At 35.7% G+C, this 22,628-nt stretch overlaps 1 protein-coding gene across 1 annotated transcript in view; it reads right to left on the bottom strand.

Moving 5' to 3' along the window:
- CACNA2D1 (calcium voltage-gated channel auxiliary subunit alpha2delta 1) overlaps positions 1–22,628 on the bottom strand; it is a 408,307-nt gene that overhangs the window by 52,805 nt on the left and 332,874 nt on the right. Inside the window, exons 13-17 of the mRNA XM_065643236.1 lie at positions 8,915–8,993; positions 6,788–6,837; positions 5,125–5,214; positions 2,069–2,137; positions 359–433 (exon numbers count right to left, since the gene is read on the bottom strand). Coding sequence (XP_065499308.1) covers positions 359–433; positions 2,069–2,137; positions 5,125–5,214; positions 6,788–6,837; positions 8,915–8,993 — 363 coding nt within the window. The remainder of the gene's footprint in view (positions 1–358; positions 434–2,068; positions 2,138–5,124; positions 5,215–6,787; positions 6,838–8,914; positions 8,994–22,628) is intronic.

The following is a 22,628-nucleotide window of genomic DNA, read 5'->3' as shown; positions in this document are numbered from 1 at the left end:
ATATAAATGCTAAGTATTATTAGCTGAAATGATTATGTACTCTACACCGGTGTAAGAACCAAGCACTCAACTAAATAGCTGTGCCATAAGCTACAGGAAAATAATGACTTGGAATATATCCCCCAATGTAAAAGCTGGCTTTTACAGATGCATCCTGATGGACAGTTCACATAGAAGCACATATATGGCTGGAGAGAAAACCATCAGAAAATCTACAACAATGGAAAAGAGTATATAAAAGAATCCTGCTGGTATTTTGACTTGTATCCAGTCATTGCTGTATGACTTGCAAAGGAGCATGCAAAGAAATCAGGCATAAATCTTACATAAACAGAAACCACCAACGCAAGTAACTTACCGTAAATCGGGGTGTCAGTTTTTTTATGTCCTCCAAAGAGACATCAACACCCATTACTCCAAGGATCAGCTGATTCTGGCAAGATTCCAAAATATTAGAATATATTTGGCCGACTTAAAATGTAGAAAAACTGCAACATTCAGTGAATTTTGATTTTGCCTTCATCTCTTTTGACAGATACTACTTTAAAAGTTGCTTATGTGCCTATTATTTTTTAAATAATATCCAAGTTATTTAAAATAACATTCAATACATTCAGAATTTAGTGCAGAATATGAAAAATTCTTTTATGAAGGTGAATATGGATGCTTTCTTCTATGAATAAACAATAAATGTGGGAACAAAACAGGTGAAATCAAACCCGACGCATTAATATTGCCAATGATGTAGATACTAAATTACTAGCACCAATATAGAGCTACTATCACATGCATAGAGAAATTGAGAAATTCCTAAGAGCCCAAAAACAAGTAACCTCTTTTGGCAATGGCATGATGAAGGAAAACAACAACAAAAATCCGTGACTATAACAATCATCAGCATTTGAAATCAGGGACTCAGGCGCTACTTTTACTTTACTTGTAATTTATTTTCCTACTACAGGAAAGGGTGGTAATCATTTACATAGTACCACCTGGACCCTTTCTCCATATTAAATAAATTTGGAATATGTATTGGAAGACACACCTTGCAGTATGTAACCTGAAATTCATGTAGAGACCTAAGTCAAGCAGTTTCAGGTTTTCCTCTTGTTCCATCCATGTTCTATGTACTAGACCATGACTGTTCTACTTCTTAGAAAGACATTCTTTGATAAGTCTCTCACTTTGCAACATCGCTTACTTTGCAACTGGACTCAGTGAATTCCAGGCATTATCTTGTAATTAAGATTATGAAATCTTTCATTTTGGTTTGGTTTGGTTTTAAAAGGAAACTAAGAGAACTACTCTGAAAGTAAATAAAAGAAACAGATGTGACCAAATTCATATCTATTCCTTCTGAGTCTATTTAATATCTGAGAAACTGAATCAAAGAATATCTTGGCTAAACTTCCATATATTTTGACCTGAATGAACATGAGTATCACACCAAATGGACAGTATTGTACTACACACTGTAAAGCATGGTTTAGGTCCGATTTTAAAAAAGCAACATTTTGATTTTGTGAAAAAGACATAAATTAATTCCCTATCAGACTGTAATAGGGATAGGGAATTGTATTTATTTAATACTTAGATTTTAATTTAAGTACACTGTGCTATTTTCTATTATCATTACAAACAACTAATTTAAAGTCTCTGCATCATTGCCTTTTACCTTGAAATGTCATAGTTTCACAGACTTCTTATAAATATATCTGAGTTTCCTTTCTTAAAAAGGCCTGAATAATATCATCATATACGCCCCATCTATTGAGCACTTAATGCACTCCCACTGCCTCCAGGTAACAGAGATAGATCAAGGGATGTCATATCCTGAAACTCAGAACTACAAAAAGGGTGATCTGCATTTTCTTGTTCCTGGGAGGTTATCAGGCAACTAGAGATGATCCCTTTGTTTCTGATGAAGGACACAAACTGTAGAAAGCTCTATGGAAATACACACTTTTCAAGGAGTCTGGCATTAAATTTAATTCAAATAACTGTTGTGGGGTTTTTTGCTGTTTGCAGTTGGTTTGTCTGTTTGTTTTTCATTCAAGTAACAGCTTACTCTTTTGTCATTTTGTTCCTTTGTTAGATTGAAGACAGGTAGAGTTCCTGTAATCACAAGGCCCAGCTCCTAGGAAATAATCACATACAGAGGGGAGAAAAATAGTCTTTAGTTAAATAACGAATATCGAACTGTAACATATTAGCCAAACACTAGATTAGAGCACTGAGTTTTAGCTTGAAAAAAAAAAAGGGAAAAAAATAATACCACTTCATTGATTTTATGCATAGAAAGTTAAAATTACATTTTTTCTGTCCATGTGTTAGTGAGAATAATAAATTTCTTTTTAAATATAGATGGTATGCAACAGCTTAGGAATTGATAGTTTAATAAAAAATAAATGTTATGAAAATATGTTTACAGCTACAGTTCCCACTATATTAAAAACTCCAGATAGTAGGGGCAAACAAACAAACAGGGGAAAAAAAAAAAGAAAACAAAAAGAAAAAAAAAAAGAAAATGAAAAGAAGAAAGCGAAACCAAACTTAGAGATGGTAAACAGGTAGGCAATAAATACATACAGGCAAAATCAGCAGAAAAATCCAAGAGGTAATACTACTACTTTCCTATCATTACTACTTTTCAGTGGCTTGCAATAATGTCCATCATCAGTTCTACAAAATCACATTGACTCTTCTGGTACTGAAGCAAGGGATTTACACTTATTTGGGAAGATATAAGAAATCTGTTTTTTTACAACTTATACTGAAAATAGGATCCAGAAAACCATACGTTTAGACAGTCTGAAAGGATCTGTTTTCCATCTGAAATTGTCCACAGGCAGATTCCAACCTTTTTTTTTTCCTAATGTTGGGTTTTAATTTCAAATTTCCGCCCCCTCCACAGATGCTTACTCCTTCCATGTACTTTAGTAAGAAATCATATCACTTCTCTGCCTTTGTTTCATTAGAAAAAAATAAGCTAAAATACTTTACTAAACCACTTTCATGGAATCAGTTCTCCATTTTCTCAGTCTAGTAGTACCTCTTTGAATTTTAAACCATCCTTCATGAACTTAAGTTTGTGTATAAAATGAAAGGTGGTGAGGTCAGAGTTAGTAACATCACAACAAGCAAGGTTAAGAGAAGGAGAAGTAGACTTTTTAGGAAAATAAGAGAACTAAGAAATGGAGATGAATCAGGGAAAAAAAAAAAAGAGAGAGGAGCGTATTTTTAGAAGTGGCATTGGAGACACATAATGAAACAGGAGGGGTATGTATGGTGGACAACACCATCTCTCCTCCAAAAAATGTACAGTTAGAGAGGACAATAATTGTGAAAAAATTACGACTAACTGGTAAACCTAAAAGTATCTGAAAATTCTGAGAATATATTGCAGAAAGTGAGGCCAGAGTAATACCGTAACAGAACCTAAAGGAATAGGGCAAAAAAAGAGGTGTGAGCTGCCACAAATACATCAAATTATTGAAGACAGTCTTCAAAGACAGCATCAAACGGAAGTACTTCTTTAAGATTTCACAACCTGAACTTAAGCTCATTTCAAATGTGGCCTCAAGTATTAATAATAAACTTTGCATTATTTTAGCCTTAGCCCCAAAACAGCTTCTGCACAGTAAGAGAAAAAGGATGGGACAAAGTCTGGTGAGGCCCAAGCAGGAGAAGGACAAGCCCCACAAGAGAGAATTGCTTTAGGGAATTTCAGATAAAGAACCAGTGCGACAAATTAGTTCCAACCTCTGCTAAAACCAAGAATCCAGAAAAGGCTCCAGAGTGGATTAGATAGACCTGTGCCTTTGTGATCATATCTGTGATGAGTAAGTCCACAAATTTCAGCCTTCACTGCAACAGTTTATCTTGGATTGGTCTTCACTTAAAAAATATATTAGTTGAAAGAACATGTCCTACTTTTTCTACATTTACATGTCTGCATACACACAAATATCTATATACACAGATAATTACTGATACACAAACATAACACATGAATGCAGAAAAGTTTGAATGAAAGACTTGAATGAACCTACTGAAAATATAAAGCAATACAACAGAAGTCTGAAGGTATCACTCATTCTACTTAATTAAAGAGATCTCTTTCTATCATTAGTTACAAATTTAGATTTGGATTTACAACAGGATATGTACAGAACATATGAACTTTCCTTATAACATCCTTTGTGTTTCCAGCAAGTACCTCAATAGTATCCATGAAAACATGGTTAATGAACTTCTGGCCATTGAAATTCCAAAGAAAAGCTGTTTCCTTTGTGTCACGCTCAGTTTTATGCTGAGCTGATACAAATTTCACAGCAACACTGACTGATGGTCAGAAATGGATTTTGACATGACTTGCAATGACCATGTGAACTTGTCTAAATACATGATTCCAGATGACCACTTTGTAGTAATTTTTGCCTAGATAAGAGTTCCTCAGAAGAAGGTTATGTAGAACAACAGATTAGATTGCTGCTAATAATACTTTGCATTTCGTAGTTTCCTGAATATGTTTGTTTTACAAGACTGAAGTGATAAATTCAGCAGTAAGGAAAGCATTCCATGTATCTCTTTGTTTATTTCCCCATCATACACACTGTCCAAATAAAGTAATCATTACCTTGAGCAAACAAGTAATTACAGTAACTATGATAGTTTAGAGATCCAAGTTAAAAATCTGTGCAAACACCCAGTAACATTGACAAAAAAAAAAGAACTCCACACCAGGGACAGGACCTCTAGTGCAGCACAGGTACAACACTGGAAAATTATTTTCTTCTGTTGTGGCTTTTTTTGTGTTGTTTTTTTTTTTTTTTTAATTTCTGGATGACAATGGCCTACACTTAAAGATCTGTGAGTAGGATTAATTGCTTTTCTCTGTTAAAATTCAGGACACTTAGGAGGATACTAGGTGCAAGTAATGACTAACACGTTAGAAATAGCTTTTAAGAAAATTACTGTATTGAAGTATATAGATGCTGGAAATGTAAGAATATTGTGTTTGGAACTGTAGGAAATTGAGTCCTTAGGAATGTGAAAAATAGACCCCAATAGCTACCGATTTGATAAGTTTCTCTCTTTACTTGAGATAAATACAGATCATACCAGAGCATCCAGGTAGACATTTGTCCATTGGACTTGTTTGGCTTTTTCTCCAGCTAAAACCATTGGTCTTCCCAAAACATCCAGATATTCCTGCCAAAAAGTGTCATAAACTCATCAGAAGACAGTTATTAGACCAAGTCCAGAAAGAGCATAAAAAAAAATGAAATAAAAACAATGAAAAGACAAAGAAAAAAAAAAGTCAAATTTCACAACTAATACAGCAGCAGTATATAATTATTTATTTTAAATTACACTACCCAACAAATTCGTCTTCAGTTTGCAGTATTTACTGCCAACGCAATTCCTGTATTTCAGTCTCAGTTACACGGACCTTACACATCCATAACCACTGCTCTCTTTCCACAAAGTGAGAATTACAACTATTTAGGTTCCAAAATTAATTGCTAATGACATAATTAAATTACAAGCAGATTGCAGAACCTTTAACCCAGAAGAGAGAGTGGGCAATGGATGTTGAGTACTGTAGCAGCGCCTACAGCAAGAACTTGCATAACTTCTACAGACACAAAAAAGTCAGAGTTTTAAAACCTAACTCCGATCTTCCTTCAGTCACGGAGTACAGCTAAAGCTGGTGATCTTATGAGATGTCAGGCTTTTGGTCTGTTTTGGGAGCGGATGCAGTCAAACTTGTTTCAGTCTTCAACCTTTTCTATTCTTTTGATCTTATTAGGGATATTTCTTGCCAGACACTATCTGGAAGAGTTTAACAGAATCAAAGGACTCTTATTCAAGCCAAAAAAGGACACATTTTCTGCCAAAAAATGTCATGCTGGCCTTGGAAGGACAAAGAAGTGCTGTGATATTTCTCTGCTTTTCTGGACATGTGTATACATGGACTTTGAGACAACCAAAAATACCTGCTCATCTACATCATCAGTTTGGATCACACGGTATAATTCCAGAGTCCCGTGCCCTTAATTATCAACATACATGGCTGCTAAAACTATCCTGCATCCTTTTTGAAGAAAAGATGCTGTGTCCCTCCCAGACTGGCTGGATCAATCTAGGAACCTCTCCCATGAGCAGGATTGTACCAGGTCACTGTTTCTCTAGCAGGACTGTGCATTCACACACATCCACAGCCTTCTCTGCCTGATACAAACCCTTAGAATCATGCTGTAAGTATGGCAGGAGCCAGACTACAAATGTCTAGACACGTTACAAAAAATTACTGGGTTTATAGAGCTTTCTAAAAAAAAAAAAATCGTTGCCATGTCTCAGGATCAAAGAGGCACCATGTAAGGCCAGGGGGAAAACTGAGCCCAAAACATAATCCTTGTGCAGAGAAGGTCTGCAGGACACAGATCTCTCCAAAGGCTCTGCTATGTGCACATGGTCAACCTGCTTCTGCCAGCAGGACTGGTACCCATGCAAGCTGCTCTGGGCCAGCTGGCCATGGAAGCAGGGATCACATTGTAAATTGGCTCACTGAAACTACTAAAAAGAAATAAATAAATTAGAGTACTTTAACAGAATAATACTTCATATGCAAAAGAAGGTCTTAGTTTTTCTCTGTATTCTAGTGTAATGTATCATAAAATTCAATTGATTCGAACAGAGGTGAAATTAAACATACTTAAGAACAGAAATTACTCCACTTTATCATGTTACAACTGTATCTGCATTTGGCCAACACACTTACCTGGGTGTTTATTCTTATGGCTCCAATAGACGGAATTTCATAATAATAACCTAAAATTTGGAACAGAAGTAATGCCATCTTACTATAATATAGGAATTTCATTTAGTTTGTAATTTCTAATTTATTTTTATAGAAATTATCAGATATCAGTGGAATACTTTTTTAGTACACGCCATCACAATGCATGGCCACATACGATGGGTCCCCATGCTATATAGGCCAAGCTAGTTACTCTAAAGCATTAAGAACATGCAACGTGTATCTTTGTGATTTTTAAAGCTGAGATAATGTGCTGAATTTGTACTGCTGAATTCTCAGTTACTCTGATGTGCAACTAAAATGACTAATGGCCATTTTAATACTCTATGGCAACGGTATAATTATATGCTGAATACATACAGGAATGCAAGTATAGCTGCAGTCTGCCACAACAGTGAAGTTCAGAGTTGTAGAAAAGATGCAAAAATCAAGCTTGTATTTCTTCTAACCAGACATCAGAAATGTCTTTGTTCATCATTGATTATATCACTTATTGGTTCAAATTGAAAATATTGCCCATATGAACCAATAAGACTGAAAAGACGGGCACTTTCAGACAGACATCCGGTTTCAGACCAAACAAGTTTTAAGTCAAATTGGAAGGGACTGGGGAGGACTGGAGAGGTAAGAGTACCGAGGTTAGTCGCTTACTTTGCCATAAGAAATGCGTGACTTGATAATAGAGTAAAACTTTTAATTAAGGAAAATTTAAACAAAACCTTGCTGCTTTGGATATGCAAACAAATAATCACATCAATTTTGGACAGAAGATTATGATCATTTTGCCTTGATAATAAGATGACATAGGTGGTTATGCTTTAAGCCAGCTGGTCCTCATTTGTTTTAAAACAATGGACTTCACTACACACGGTATTTTGAGATACAAAGACGTTAGTTAAAAAATCCCTGTTCAAAAGAACAAATGTTGATTTTCTGTAATTATCCAACAATACAATCTGCTCTTCATGAAGATGCAGTATCTTCTGCATAACTTGCCAGCATACTGAGGGATTCACGACCCTATGGTATGTATGCTATTCATACAGCCTATGGATTCTTCTATATCTTTTTTTTCTGTGTCTATATCTTTCTCTTTCATTCTTATGTTCAGCTTATGTTATTCTCATCTTCGGCTTATGTTATTCTCATGCCCGTGAATCATATCTTCTCCTTCTTCCCCAGCAGTCTTAATTTTCAAGGCCCTTTGTAATCTATCCCACCTCTCACTTCTTGCTTCTTACTGATCCTTAAAATATACCTGTATTTTCAGTCAGGCCTGGCAATTACTCTGTTTAAAATATTAAAAAATATTGTTTGATAATTTCTCTATATTCTGTTTACCTGTATTCATCTCTTAGCTCTTGTTCCAGAATTATACTGTAAGGTATTTGAGATACCCTCACATTCTTTTAAAATGTTTCTGACCACATTTTTCACGTTAGGAGAAAGCATTTTATTACCTTACTTTCACCTTTTTTGCCTTTTTTTTTCCCTACATAAAGACATCCGGAAAAACAAACAAATCCACCCGAACCAAAAAGATGTGACAAGCTCTTAGAAGCTAAGAAATAACAGCAAGAATAATTTTGATGTTTTCATCAAAAAAGGGAAAAATAATGCAAGTCATCTGGTCCCTTGTAAGTTTTGGAGAAAAACAGAAAGAAGTCCAACCAGCCAACTAACCAAACAAAAAATCCCTTTGTCCAGACCCCTTAATATAAAACAGCTTTGCTTAATTTCTTATCTGTCATCAGTTCCATCTTTTCATAGATGGCTGTTACAACAAGAATTCTCAAAACTGAACCATAATATCTTAGTATCATTATTACAAAAAATACTGTGATATTTTTCTTATAATTTAAAGTTTTAAATAAATTAATCAGAAATAAATATGCAGGTTTATTCTTTATATACACATATATGCATATACACATTAAGGCTTCAAATAACTTTCTAGAACTTTTATTAAAAAAATACAATAAAGCTAAAAATCAGACTGAAAAAAGAACTGCAATTTTTAGAAAATAAAAAAAGATATTGCCTATCCAAGTCTCTAGCAAAGAATAGTCTCAAATAAAAACACGGTACCTTTATTTTCACAGGCCATCCACTGTATGGGTCCTTTGTCGTAATTATGTTGACCAACAGAAAATGTGAACACACGTACCTATGCAAGTTGAAAAACAATGCATATAACGTAACTATATGTCATTAACTAGGTGTGACTCTCAGGTTAAAAATACTATTTTTTCATACATTTCGACAGAAAAAGAAAACTGTGAATTTTCCTTTTTTTATCATGATAACAGATACACTTTTATTATGATATTTTATGTATTCTTATTGTTTGGTCCATGAAGTAGAACTCAGGAAGAATGTTCTCTCATATATCTTTCATACTTTAAAGCTCTTACATTAATTACTGTCCTGTTTTTTGGTCCTAGGGTGGTAATGATAACTCTTCGGATTTTCTTAAACTAGTTGCCACAATCTCCTATCCATATTAGATGCTCACAAGGTACTTAAATGAACATATACATGGCAGTAGAATTCAAAGCAATGCAAACCAGGATTTTTTAGGATATAAAATAATTTCAGGGAAAAAAGATATTAAATTTTCAGATACTACAGAAAATAGATTTTTATTCTTTTACAAATAAAACCACTAAATTAGTTTAACAGAATTCCATAAAGGGTTAAGCTTTTGATATTTTGATATTTCACTTTAAGCTCTTCATACTCATTAAAGCTATATGTTTTGTAAGCATAATTCTATTTAGCCAATGCTACTTCAACGTATGTCAGTAACTGAGGGGACTCATGGCTTCAGAAGAACTCACCAAATTCTATCAAAGTTTTAGACTGAAAGCAGGATTCTCAGCTGAAATTATTTTCCATGCGAACTGTCTGATTTGAATGAGAAAAATGATAACAAAAACTGGTATTGCTGTACGCAAATTAAAAATCCTACAAGACACACAGAAAAATCACAAATATGTTTTAGATTCTGGCTGATGTTTTGCTACAAAGCTGGGCATTCCTATGAAAGGTGGGAAAAATAATTTCCCAACAGTTTTAATAAGCTATTTTCTGCTCTCATGTCCCTCTGAAGGAATGTCCAAGGACCAGAGTGACTTTACTTTTCAGGAATCTCTTTCTTTTTGGATGTTTAACTTTACTGCTTCACTTTACAAATCACAGATCACAAGATAAAATCAGAATATGAATTCCTTTCTATGGAACTTGATTGCTATGTTTAAAATTAAAACATAATACAATTAATTTACATGCAGGCTATAACTGAGTAATAAGGTGAGTTTTTCTTTAAATAATATTCAGAATATAAAATTGCAGATACTCCTTTAAACTACTGCTCAGTGCTAAGTTTTAAAATGATTATCTATAATAATAATAAGATTATTTAGCACATTCAACTATTACCCAAACCTTTATTCATCAAATAAGCAACAAAAATCGTGTGACATAATCAGAGCTTATATATTAACCAAGAGCTGTAGCAATAGCTCCAAATCATCAGTCAGCAGTTAGCAATTGAAGCAACTTTATTAGTGTTGACCCCTATATGCAAGGAGGGAGAACAAAGTTTTGTGCTTGATGCCATTTTTAATTAACAATACATTTTGATTTGCTTTATCCATGCAAACCCTTTGTTTCTGCAGTTAAAAGCAGAATTAAAACAACTACTCTACTGCATTGAATGCTGATTGAGATACATGCTTTTTTTTTAAAATACAGATAAAAATGGAAGTTTTTCAATAAAACTAATAACACTATCCCATACAGGATCATTTTTCAGTAACCAGTCAAGCCAATTATAGTTCTAGTTACACAGACATGTATGGTAATGACTGTACATGTGTGATGGTCAAATTTTGTTCTCCTAGTTCATATGGACAGACATAGCTGAAAAATATCTATTACCTTGAAAATATCAGTACTGATAGTGCAAACATGACTTCACCTGATATGCCATCACCTCATTTGTTAATAGTGCATCATGCTGTAAATTCAAGTTACATTTGCCATCCCGTTTGTTCTTGACCTCTTCTACAAAATGTCAGATGTAACTCTTCCAGTAGATCTTTCTGTTTCTATTTAATTACCATCTATTTTTTCCAAGCTGAATATCACAATGTTATTTTCTATCAGTATCTCTCAGCTCACAAGGTTCCTATCTACTATACCCCTATTCTTTTTTTTTGGACTCATGACCGGTCCCAGTTTAGTGTCCATTGAACACTTGATTCATATTACATTCTTCCCCAAAATTACAGAGCAATAAGAGAAACCCCATTGAAAGCCACTAGTTAGATAGTTGAATGACCTGATGTCTCTTCTGGATTAAAAGCAACTAATTATGTTGAGACAGTCTCATGTGGGTTTGTGTGTGTATAAAACACGAGTCAATTAGACTGGACTGTCTAGCATTTGATCTCAAATATAAAAATGAAACACTGCATTGGATTCAAGTTGCAAAATGGTATGTAATTTAGAGAAAAAAGTAGCATGTTAAATCTGCAACTAATCTATAAAGAACTTAGAATTTAAATTATTGACAACAAGCAGAGGACAATATAGCTGATTTACTGTTCCTTGGATAATTAACAGAGATAAAGAACAGCAATGAAAATTGGAGTTTTTAATTGTTACTTGGTTTGGCAAGAGGGTGGAACATTCAAAAGAGTTTTCTTTTTCCTATTCTCTCATCTGGAATTGAGTAGAATGACAGACCAGCTGGAAAAATGAGTCAGCAAGTCAAATTAAACAAGCCAATTTTAGCAAAAAAACATGCTCTGCACTAACATTTTTTGTGACAGGACACAGAGTCAGCCAGAGAACTGAGATGCATCTGTCTATACCTCTTCCTTATAGACGTCTGTCCAAAGAAGACAAAAGGCGCTTAAACTAGAAAAGACAGATTTAATTACGTTTAATAGGGAATTTATGCTCTTGGAGCAACTAGATCAGACACAATGAATACGAGCACCTCTCCCTTTGCCTGTCCCTCCTTTCAAGTTTGCTTTCAACCAAGAGAATTTCTGAGCAGAAGCAAACTGCCAAGTACTCTTTGATCCCAAGGAGTTGTTTTCCATCACCGCCGAGCCCTGGTTATTTCTTCTCTGTGCTCCTCTGCAGCCTTTTAGGCTCTGCATACACTGCAGGTTCCTGGCTCCTTTTGCTACGACTCTTGCTCTCTACCATCCACACCAGCAGATGGACACTTCTGTCCCCCAAACCATTTCCCAGGGAAAGGGCAACCTTGCCTCCATACAGAGGAGATCCATTTATTCTCTTAATAAATAAACAGAACTTTCCAATCAGTAAAAAACGATGGAAGATTCAGAAAAGCAAACAGGAGCTGTCATGCTTCCTGATTTTCAATGGGATTATTCCAAGTAAAGTCCTTCTAGAAAATTTGTACCCTTAGAATGGAGAAGAAATAGAGATGGGCACCAGCGTGCTCTGCCATCCTGGTCAGATATAGTACTGAAATCTAAGAGTCCTGATTTGTACCAGTGAGAGTACAAGTCCAGAGCTATGTCAGTCCTGTCAGGAATACATCCATTTGCTGCTAACAGGTAGCTAGTTCTCTGTACTTTTCACATTCTGAAACTAATCTCGGGGACAGAACACAACATCTTTTATTCTTTATATTATTCATTTACAGTATATAGTAGAGCAATATACTTTTTAATGAGCAAAACAAGTACGGAATTAATATAAGGACAGGCAGGCGGTGAGTGGTACAGGTTACCTGGAGAGCTTGTGAAGTCTGCCTCCTCTGGGGTTTTAAAGCCCAGACTAGATAAAGCCCTGAGCAACCTGGCTTGATCTTATTCCTGACATTGGGCTAGAGACCTCCTGAGGTCCCTTGCAATGTGACTTACCCTAGGAACCTATGAAGGACATCAAAGAAAAACAAGCAAAACTCCAAATCCTGATCAGAGAAAGCGCCAGACAAAAAACAAAGCTACAGAAAATAGATGAAGTGCTGTATTGAAGAAAATCCTGTTCCCTAATTATATAATTAATTTTATTTTCATTTTTTCTCTCTAGCAGAAAAAGCTCATAAAAATCAAGGTGAATAGAAGGATCCTGACCGCTACAGATATTAGGGGATAATGGCACTCAAGAGAGTTGTGATAAAGATAAAAATGAAGAGCTGCCCGTGAAAAGGCTGCTTTCCCTGCAAATCTCAGTCACTTATTTCATCATTTTGCTATTGGAATAAAATAAAGATTAAATTAGACTCTTCCTTTGGGTGTATCACGGTATGAGTATTACAGAAAATTAACAGCCTGAGTGAAGTTGATTCGAGGTGGTAACTAAGCACAAAAATCACTCTTGCTGTTTATACCGCTGCAGGTATGCGTAGGCAATCTGCGTGGGTCTGCGACAGTCCCAGAAACTGCAGCCACTCTGCAAGCGGTTCAGAGGGGATGAACATGCATTTTTCTTGACAGACAAATTACTTCTCTTGAATTTTGTGCTGCTGCAATGAGAGACCTCTCAAAGCCATTTTTGTGCATCTCTTCATTAGTGTGTTTAGGAGGAGATTAACCAACCTTTGGAATCAGATATCAAGATTAATATGATAATTTACCAATTAATTTACCAAACTACATGTAGGCAAGAGGAATCCCATAATTTTATGTCTATCATGTAAAAATGGCAAGACTGCATCTTTCTCTACCACTAGATAAACCAAAATTACTGAGATCAAAATTGATCTCATCAAATCCTGCAACTTCAGTGTTCATAATGACAATATGATTTCAGAGTATTTTAATCTGGCCTTTATAACTGCAGGTAAAGATTTACAGATAATCTCTTTCACTATAGACAAAGAGAAGCTGTGATAAAGGAGAATAAATAATTCAGTATTTCCAGCATGATGCAGGAAATTATTTTTTCCACTAATGTGTTTATAGGTTATCAGATATGATGAAAAATTGTTTGTGGTTTATATTTAATAGGTACACTTCCAAAATAAAAGGACAACCTACCAAGCCTATTTTTCTGAATAAAATCATAAAACTGTTTTTCTGTATCCCACTATGCACCCTGTCTTCTAAATCCCTTGCAAGTAGAGCCTTTAAACCACTTAATCATTTTGGTGCTTTTCTGACATAGGTCTTGTTGTTATGTGGTTTTCAAGCTGCCACAGTTAAAACTGCAAATGCCTTTTTTTCCTTACTGTCTTCACATCTGCAGGCAGAAATCTGAAAATGATTTTGGATTCTGCTACAGACTGAGACCAGAAGGTATTTATGACCAATTTGAACCGAGAACAGAACTTCAGAGGACGATCAGAAAACCCAGTGCACTAATTAGGAAACTACCTAGGATTAGCCGAGAGGAGGCACCAAGAACAGAGCTTCACCTAAATTCTGGTCCATAATCTGTCATGCTGAACTGCTGGATTCAGGACTTCCACGGACACAGTCCTGAACCAGTTAGGTTGTATCTATAAAAGAGTGGGGTTTTTTCGTTTGTTTGGTTTGGTTTATTATTTTGTTTTGGCTTGGTTGTTCATTTTGTTTGTTTGTTTTTCTCCTAGGAAGCAAAGGGAAAAGAGAAATACAAGTTCTGTATTTAACAGTAGGGATAAGAGTCAGAATGATGTGCTAGAGGGAAGTTTTTGGATCCCTTAGGCTGTCTTTATGCAGTAAATAAAATGAGGCATAACCCATTTTCTTTCTCAGGCCATGAGGGCAAGAGGCACAGCATGGCTCACATCTCTATGGCTGAATTATGTTGCTTTCTTCCCTCCTTGTCCTCTCCCCGCGCCGTATTGGGTGATCTTTTTAGAAAACCATTTGGGAACAGGCCCTGGCCCATGCTATCCCCTGAACTGAACCCAAACATTGTTCAAAAGAGTTGATTGCCACAGGCCAAGAACCATACTGTTGGGTCTGTTAAACCGTATGGATAATCGTGGACATTTCTCCAGCCGTCACCTTGGCCTTGGATCATTTATTAGTATGGATGCAGCTGTTTGATCCACTTATAAGAGTAAAGCTGGTTTTCTCATGACAGACTGAGCAAGACTCAACCTTTTCAGTGACTGTGGCAGTGGTGCCTCTAACCTTTTAAATGAGAATTTAATGCTCAGACGGAAGAAGTCTGAGTTCATGTTTCTCAGTTGGTGCAAATACATAACTTCCACTGCTCTGAATACCAGGCTCAAGAAAGTTCAGAAATTGGAGATTTTGGTTTTTGTCTGTGTCTCTTAGATTGCTTACACGTTTTGCCCTTAACAGCAACTGGGAAAAACAGCAGGGTATGAAGCCTAGTCATGTGCTAAGGTTGTGAAGTCTTAAAGGTCTACAACTCAAAATGTGGAATTCACAATTTTATGACAAATTAGGAAACATCAGGAAGGCATGATACACCAACCGAAATACATCAGCTTTTATTTTTGATATCTCTGACTGTATTAGGATCTATTTCTTGCTGTGAGCACTGTCCAAAAGTATGTGTAGACTTGGGAAAATTGGGGAGAAAAATCCACAGGGGAAACAAGAAGAATGTAGCTCTCAAGTATTGAGATGCAAAGATAATCCTAGGCTGCACATCTTTGAATTTATAGGCATAAAGAAAATACGAATGCGTTGATAAAACACTGACTTAAATGTTTTCATAATTGACCCTCTATTCTCTGATTCAGCAAGGGATGTAAATGTGCAAGTAATCCTCTTGACATCAATGGAAAAATGCTTTAATTGAGGCACATGTTTAAAGACCAATTGAGCAGGTCCTTGGAACTACTTTTCTAGACATTTATCCACAATGAATTATTTCCTCCAAACTTTCCATGTATATTTGCAGTCTTCTCTATCATTAATATCTTTCATTCACTACAATTCAACCTCAAACTTCAAGCTGCAATGATAACATACAAATTCACAGTCTAATTATAGTCTGTGTAATTATAGTCTAATAAAGAAAATAAATAATGACATTCTCAAAATTAGCTCACATTGCAATCAAATGTTAATCCTTCTTCTATCTTAAAATAAAAAGAAAAATTAAGTTTGTTACATATTAGGAGTTTATTGGAGGATCTCATTTGCTTTGGATATGATTATATACTGTTACTATTGGGAAAAAAGATCCAAGAGGACTGATGTGTGATGTAGTTATATGCAATTATTCTGCAAAAGGAACTAAAAACTGAGGATTATACCTTAAGTATACAACGAAAGCTGCATGTTCACTGAAGTCTTTAAAGTGAAAGCCATGAATCCCTGAAATGTGTTTTGAGAACTGCAAAATGTTTCAAAAATTAAAAGAGTGGTTTCATCCAGCTTTCTTTGTTTCCTCAGAAAGAAAATATATCAGCGTGAAAACGGGGGTATTTTCTAAGGCAGAGGTTGAAAACGCCATTATGGTTATCATATTGAAAAATTTCAGAATTAACACGCGCACAGAGGCAAAAAAAAAAAAATGCTAATTCAGTGACACTGTTCTACATCTACGTAGTGCCACCTTGTGGGACCGCAGCAACTCATTCCTTGCTCACAAAAAAGCCAGAATGTGGTGCCCCTTCCTCTTCTGCTGTGTGGCTAGAAGTATGAAGGTATATATCCCCTGCTGATACCTACTAATCTGCCTCTGCTAAATTGGTTATAATTAGATAAATGGACTGCTGATGATGTGGTCTAAGTCTTTTCCTCATTTAGACTTAATCTTTGATGAGCCAGAAGTATCACACAAGTAGAAGTGGAGTTATTGCATTCTGTATGCTCGCAATAACTTCATGTAAGAATGGTACATAGCGATGAGGAGGCTAAGACTTCTGTACTACACTATCCATAAATAAGGTGAAGATTTTAATCTCAACATTTTCTAGGTGTAAGTGTAAACCAGTTCTAGTTTATTAGCTTTTTATAAGATTAGTCTCAAGAACAGCGGTTAGAAAGAGAAAAGACATGCTTTCAAAAACACCAGGAGGACTTCACAATGATGTGCTTGAATTTAAGTTTGAGAGCCAATTTGGCTGTGTCAGTCCTACCAAAAACTGGGCCTTGGTCCACTCTCCAGCCTTCTGAGCAACTGTGGCAGCTAATCCCACATCCATGCACAGAAGCTGAACCTTTGCTCCTTTCATCTTCCCCTTTCCTTGCTGCCCTGGGGGCAGCCCCGGCACCTGGTCTGGGAGTGCGCCAGTTGGCGAAGGCTGAAAACCTCCCAGGTTTAACTAGCAGTTAAAACCTACAAAGGATTGCAGGACAGTGGCCAAGCTCATGTCTTGGCTCCATGCAACTTACTAATATAAATGGTGCTTTAAGACAGTTAGATTAATACGTCTCTGACAGAGTGTAATGCAGTTGCTGTATGTTCACATCATCCTGCTGGAAGGCAGAGATGGATTTTATCTGGAAAACCCCAAAATAGTCCTCAGGTAGCCTTCTGTGATGCAGATTTGTGGCTGTAGCTGTGGCTCAAAGGATGCCGGCACACTGGTTGCTTCTCCTGTGATTCCCACCAAAAGTGCCGTCCTCCCCGGACCACCCCGCACCACGTCGGAAATCAGTGTAAAGCACTCAGTTTGGATCAGTGATTTTTCCAGCCACTCATCCTGCCTCCTGCCTCTTCAGATAAAGAAATTACACTGTAATCTTTTTAATAATTCAGCTACTGAATGTTTTACTTTGACTACCCGTTTTACTCAGTTGATCTGTTTCCTTCCTTGGTCATGTTAATAACAGAGTTGCTTTGTTGAAATAAAAGCCAACTCAATTCCACCTTTTCTCTAAGCTACTTCTCTCTGACACTCAGCATTTAGCATTCCCTGAAGAAAAGTTAAGTTTTTGCTGAGAGTTCCTTGTGAATTGAGTGGCTCATATCAAGAGTCAGACAAAGTAGTTGACAGAGTAAATCCCTCTGTAGTCTGGATTAAAAACACTTTGGGCATTTCTTTGGTAGTCAAAACAACACTAGGAAGCAGCTGAGCAGCTGGAAAGGACTAGAATAATTAAAGAGATGTTTACTGTTCATATTGTGACACTAAGCCTTCTTTCTTTTTATTTTTGTTGGCCTTATAAGCCCTGGGAAAGAAATATTACAAATATCAGCTAAGGATTTAAAGGAATATTTAATATTCCATGAATATTTCGAAGACTAATTTTAATCAAGTACTCTTTTTTCTTTTTTACATGCAATAGTCTTTGCTTGAAAATAGTGTACTACCTCCTTTGTATAGTTACTCCCTCCATTTTTTACTCTAATTGCTTGAGTTCCTGCGTATAGCATGGAAAACACTGACTGAAAGTAAATGGTTGCAAGTGCCTAACAGTTGTATTAGAAGAGGGAAAAGCATGGGGAGAAAACGGAAGGGCCATTGAAAATTCTCATTTCCAGCAGAATCCATTTATGGGAAATCTTTCTCTCTGGAGTTATCAGTTATACAAAGTTCACGTCTAATTTTACAAAGGCCTGATCTTCACAGGAACTTGAAAAATCTAAATGAAAACAATTTAGTGAGCTTGAAAAAGGATATGCCAGCTAAACAGGTGAAGGGACTTTTGTCCATGTTCATGTACTATTTCTTGGAGATTGACCTGGGAACAGAACAGTGTCTTCAGATCACCTTAAAAGAGGAAGATTTAGGTATGAAAATGCTTCAAGTTTGCTTCCTTTTCCTTTGTTTTTGGAGGGAAAAACATTAATAACTACTGGGTAACAATGGAAACTCAGCACTGCCATATAGGACGGTGCTCAGGACAACCTGACCTTGCCTGTTCTAGCGGGCAAGACGTTCCATCAGTGACTCGAGCAAGCAGTGCTGATGTCTCTTGTCACCAATTGGCAAATATCCCAGCGTGGCTGAAAGACCGAGTCTTATGCGCCATCAAGTAATAGAGAACGTCCTTCACAGTTAGCAATTAATGCAATCACTGTGCATGCTCACAGATTGTCCTTCTTGTCAAACTGCACCTGAAATCTCAGGATTGTCTATGAGAAACATTGTATATTGAGATTCATACATACCATCTATGCAAATCTATGGATGGTTTAAAAAGAATAATCATGAGACACTTCACTCCTATACTGAATGATATTCATTTTCATTTCTTTTGTAATCAGGTAAATAAACTAAATATTAAAAAAAAAAACAAAACAGAACTGATCCTACATGCAATCCACAGGTAAAACAACTTGAGGGGTTGTCTATAGCCCTGGTGTGTTTAACAGTTTGTAACAGAGTTTTCTTAGTAAATCTAGATGTACATTTTGCCTTCCCGCTGACTGAAAGAGAAGAGCAGAGACAACGTATTATCGTTAAATCACCATTTAGGTGACAAGATCTAAGCCATTTTTCAGTCTATGATGTAAGTGAATTTTAATAATCTTTGCCAAAGTCTGCCTTTTAATTGAAAAAAAGAAAAAAAAAAAAAGTCTTCAGCCTTATAAATACGCTTCTTACAGAGATACTTATTAGAGACAAAATATTGCCTTAGAGGGTTTTGGCTTTGTCTTTTTTTTCCCCCCAATAAAACAGCATCTACAGACAAAGTTTGCAACAGAAAGCATTCAGGTTATTGTTGCTTTTCCTATCTACATGTAGGATAGAAAATACAATATGACTAGGCTGCATTATACAATTCATTGCCTGCAAAGACATGGCTTCATAAAATCATGTGTATATAAGCCGAATTCTTTATTGTGAAAAAGATTCATTTAAATAAATTCTGAATTATTAAAAAATATATTTGCAGCTTGCATTCCAGGTTCTTTGGTCAGTATGGATTAAATGTCTTTTTCACGTGACTAACAGTGAGATTATGAAGCACAAAATTCACACCTAAGCCTCAGCAAACACTGAATACATCATTTTGAATTTGATACAAGGCTAACAGGAATAGGAATTCAACTAAAATTACTGACTTCAAATAGAAGCTGAATATAGAAACAGAGGAATGGAGACACATAATAGGCTAAGAATACAAAAACTTCATATGAGGGCTGATTCTATTCTGAAAAATAACAGACTTTTTTTCCTCCCCTCTGTTTTTTAGGAATGAGACTTATAAAAATGTTTGTGAAAACCTCGAGAGAAAATAATTAAAAGCTCATTTGAATGTCATCTTCCATAACCACGTAAGTGTAAGATTGCCAAGTCAATTTCATTGTTCTATTAAAGACATAGTATTCTGTACAGTGCATTCAATTCTGTATATTAAATTCTATCCTGTACAGCGCAAAAGATTAAAGAATGTGACTGTGATTTCCTGGAGATACAACAGAGCAGGTTTTGCCTTTTCTTTTACACTAATCAGGATTTTGAATCCAAGTAACTTTCTAAGTAGAGATTGGAGTATTTTCTGTTTGTTTCTCACCAGAATACTCATCCCTTATTTGAAAGATTTTTTCTTGCTTTTTGTCAAAACCAAAATATGTTTTGCAAAATGCCATACAAAAATAATTAACTACGCATAATAATTCTTACTCTTGATAAGATTTCTCAGACAGTGCTCCCTCATCTCAGGTACTGTTGTTCTCTCCTAAAAAGCAACCCTTCCTTACAGTGTCTGCAGCAATCTCTCATATTTTACATTTAAGTCGCACAGGGTTTCTACTTGCTTAAGTGAAGTCTACAGTACACCTACCCTCATGTTTTCTCATTTCCCATTTCGTATCCCTTTCCTCTGTTATGCTTCTTGAATATATAAGCATACATTTCTTGTTATCTGAATGGATTGTAACTTTGTTTCTTGAAATTTTCATTTCCTTCTTAACCTGTTATCCGTTTCCGCTGCTGCAAGCATACAGCTTGTGCTCCCATCTGCTTGTTTCAGCTGTTCCCTTATTCTCTTGCCTACTACAAAGATTCCCATTCTGTTACTCCTTCCTTTGAACCCTAGTATAAAGTCTCCTACATATTTCTGCAAATCTTTTCATTCAAAGATCTGAAACAATTCCAGCCACTAAGGGACTAATTCTCAACCAATGCTCAACACCCATCTATCAGTTCACCTGGGCAGCATTAACAAATTAAGATTACTATCAAGTTTTAGAATTACTTAATAATAGTTAATTCTTTTTAAAAATATATATTCATTTGTGCTAGCTGAGTTACATTACTTATGCTATTGAGTGGACAAATTCTGCAGTTTATTCCCAGAAAGATGCACTTTTATACTGACGTTGTAAAGTTAACAATTGGAAAACTCTAGACCCAGGGAATATACAAATGTCAGAATTGTGACTATATAATCAGTAACTTTATAGAAAAGCCTCTCTTAATCTTCACAACTGTATTTTTTTTCTTGTGTCCAGCTTTGCTTCCTCTTTATCTGCAGAACACAATTCTTAACTTCTAAACTTTCTCCATTCTTATGTTTTAGAATGAATGAGTTTTGCGAGTCTCTCTTACACGGCACTTATAGCAGAACAACTTACTACTTCTCTGTCTACAACTGCACTCATTACAGTGAGTTTTTTCAAATTTACTTACAGCACTTCCTTCAATAAACACCAGAAGCATACAAAAATAACTTATAACTTTAATAATATAGGTTCATGTGGATAAAGCATTATGATGGAAGGCACAATTCTTGAATATCTTGTAGCAGGTTAGGAAAATTTATAGTTCTAGAAGATACCAAAACCAGTTAGATTTATTTCTGATTTTGAAGGAAGAGTTAACTGAAAATGTAGAAGAAAGATCATTTGTGTGAAAGATCAAGACCTGATTTTCGTTTTGAGGACAGGAATGTACGACAGCAGTAAATCAAAGATTTACATTTCAAAGAGACAGACCAACAAATGCAGAGAGCTAGCTTGTTGAGTATTGTGGGAAGATAATCTGAAGAATAAAGGATTACAAGAAAGCTGGCAGTTCATGAAGGAGAATACATAAGGAAGACATGAGGAAGATATTTTTTCAATAAGGATGCTAAAATACTGGAGCAGGTTGCCCAGAGAGGTGGTAGATGCCCCATCTCTGGAGACATTCAAGGCCAGGCTGGATGAAGCTCTGAGCAACCTGATCTAGTTGAAGCTGTTCCTGCTCATTGCAGGGGGGTTGGGCTAGATGACCTTTGAAGGTCCCTTCCAACTCAAACTGTTATGTGATTCTATGATTACAAGAAGAAACTGCTTAATGTAACTTATGATTAAAAATACTTAGAAAATCAAACACAGAAAATGGAATTGAAGTATACCTGTAAAAAGCAGCACTATGGGGAAAAGATTCAGAGCAAAGCAAAAACCAAATAGAGTTCAATAGTGTAAGGCAGTTCCAAAAAGGCAAATTATATTCTACAGTGCATGAAAAAAAAGTGTCATATAAAATACTCTGTTCTCTTGATACCACTTATGTTTCTCTAACTGTTCAATAGCATATTTTAAGAAAGGTGGAGAGAACTTCTCATACACAATCGGAGAGAGGATAAAGAATTAGAAGAATTTAAGATATAACTGAGGAGAATTTGGAAGAAATCAGTTTGTTCCACTGAAAAGACAAAAAGTTGAATAGCTGGATTAGGGTATCAAAATAAAAATGGTTTCCTAGAATGTAAGAGGAAGTGTTGATGAGAACTAATTGCTCTCTGTAATGAATGTAAAGTGAAAGGAAAAAAAAATCTCTAAGCTTATTTTGCCTTAAGGAACTTTTGGGAAAGCTTTATAAACAGGTAGGTGTTGAAAAAGAAAAATGTAAATACCTAAGGAAGCTGTGAAATTGGATATTTTAAATAAGAGGTTACACAAACATCATCAGGCATGGCCTAAGTATTAAATTGCTCATAGCAGAAAGTCCCATTCCTCCAGT

Source organism: Caloenas nicobarica, chromosome 1 (genome assembly GCF_036013445.1).
Source record: "Caloenas nicobarica isolate bCalNic1 chromosome 1, bCalNic1.hap1, whole genome shotgun sequence".
NCBI lineage: Eukaryota > Metazoa > Chordata > Aves > Columbiformes > Columbidae > Caloenas > Caloenas nicobarica.
The sequence above is the reverse complement of the archived record's forward strand: the minus strand, read 5'-3'. Positions and strand labels throughout refer to the sequence as shown.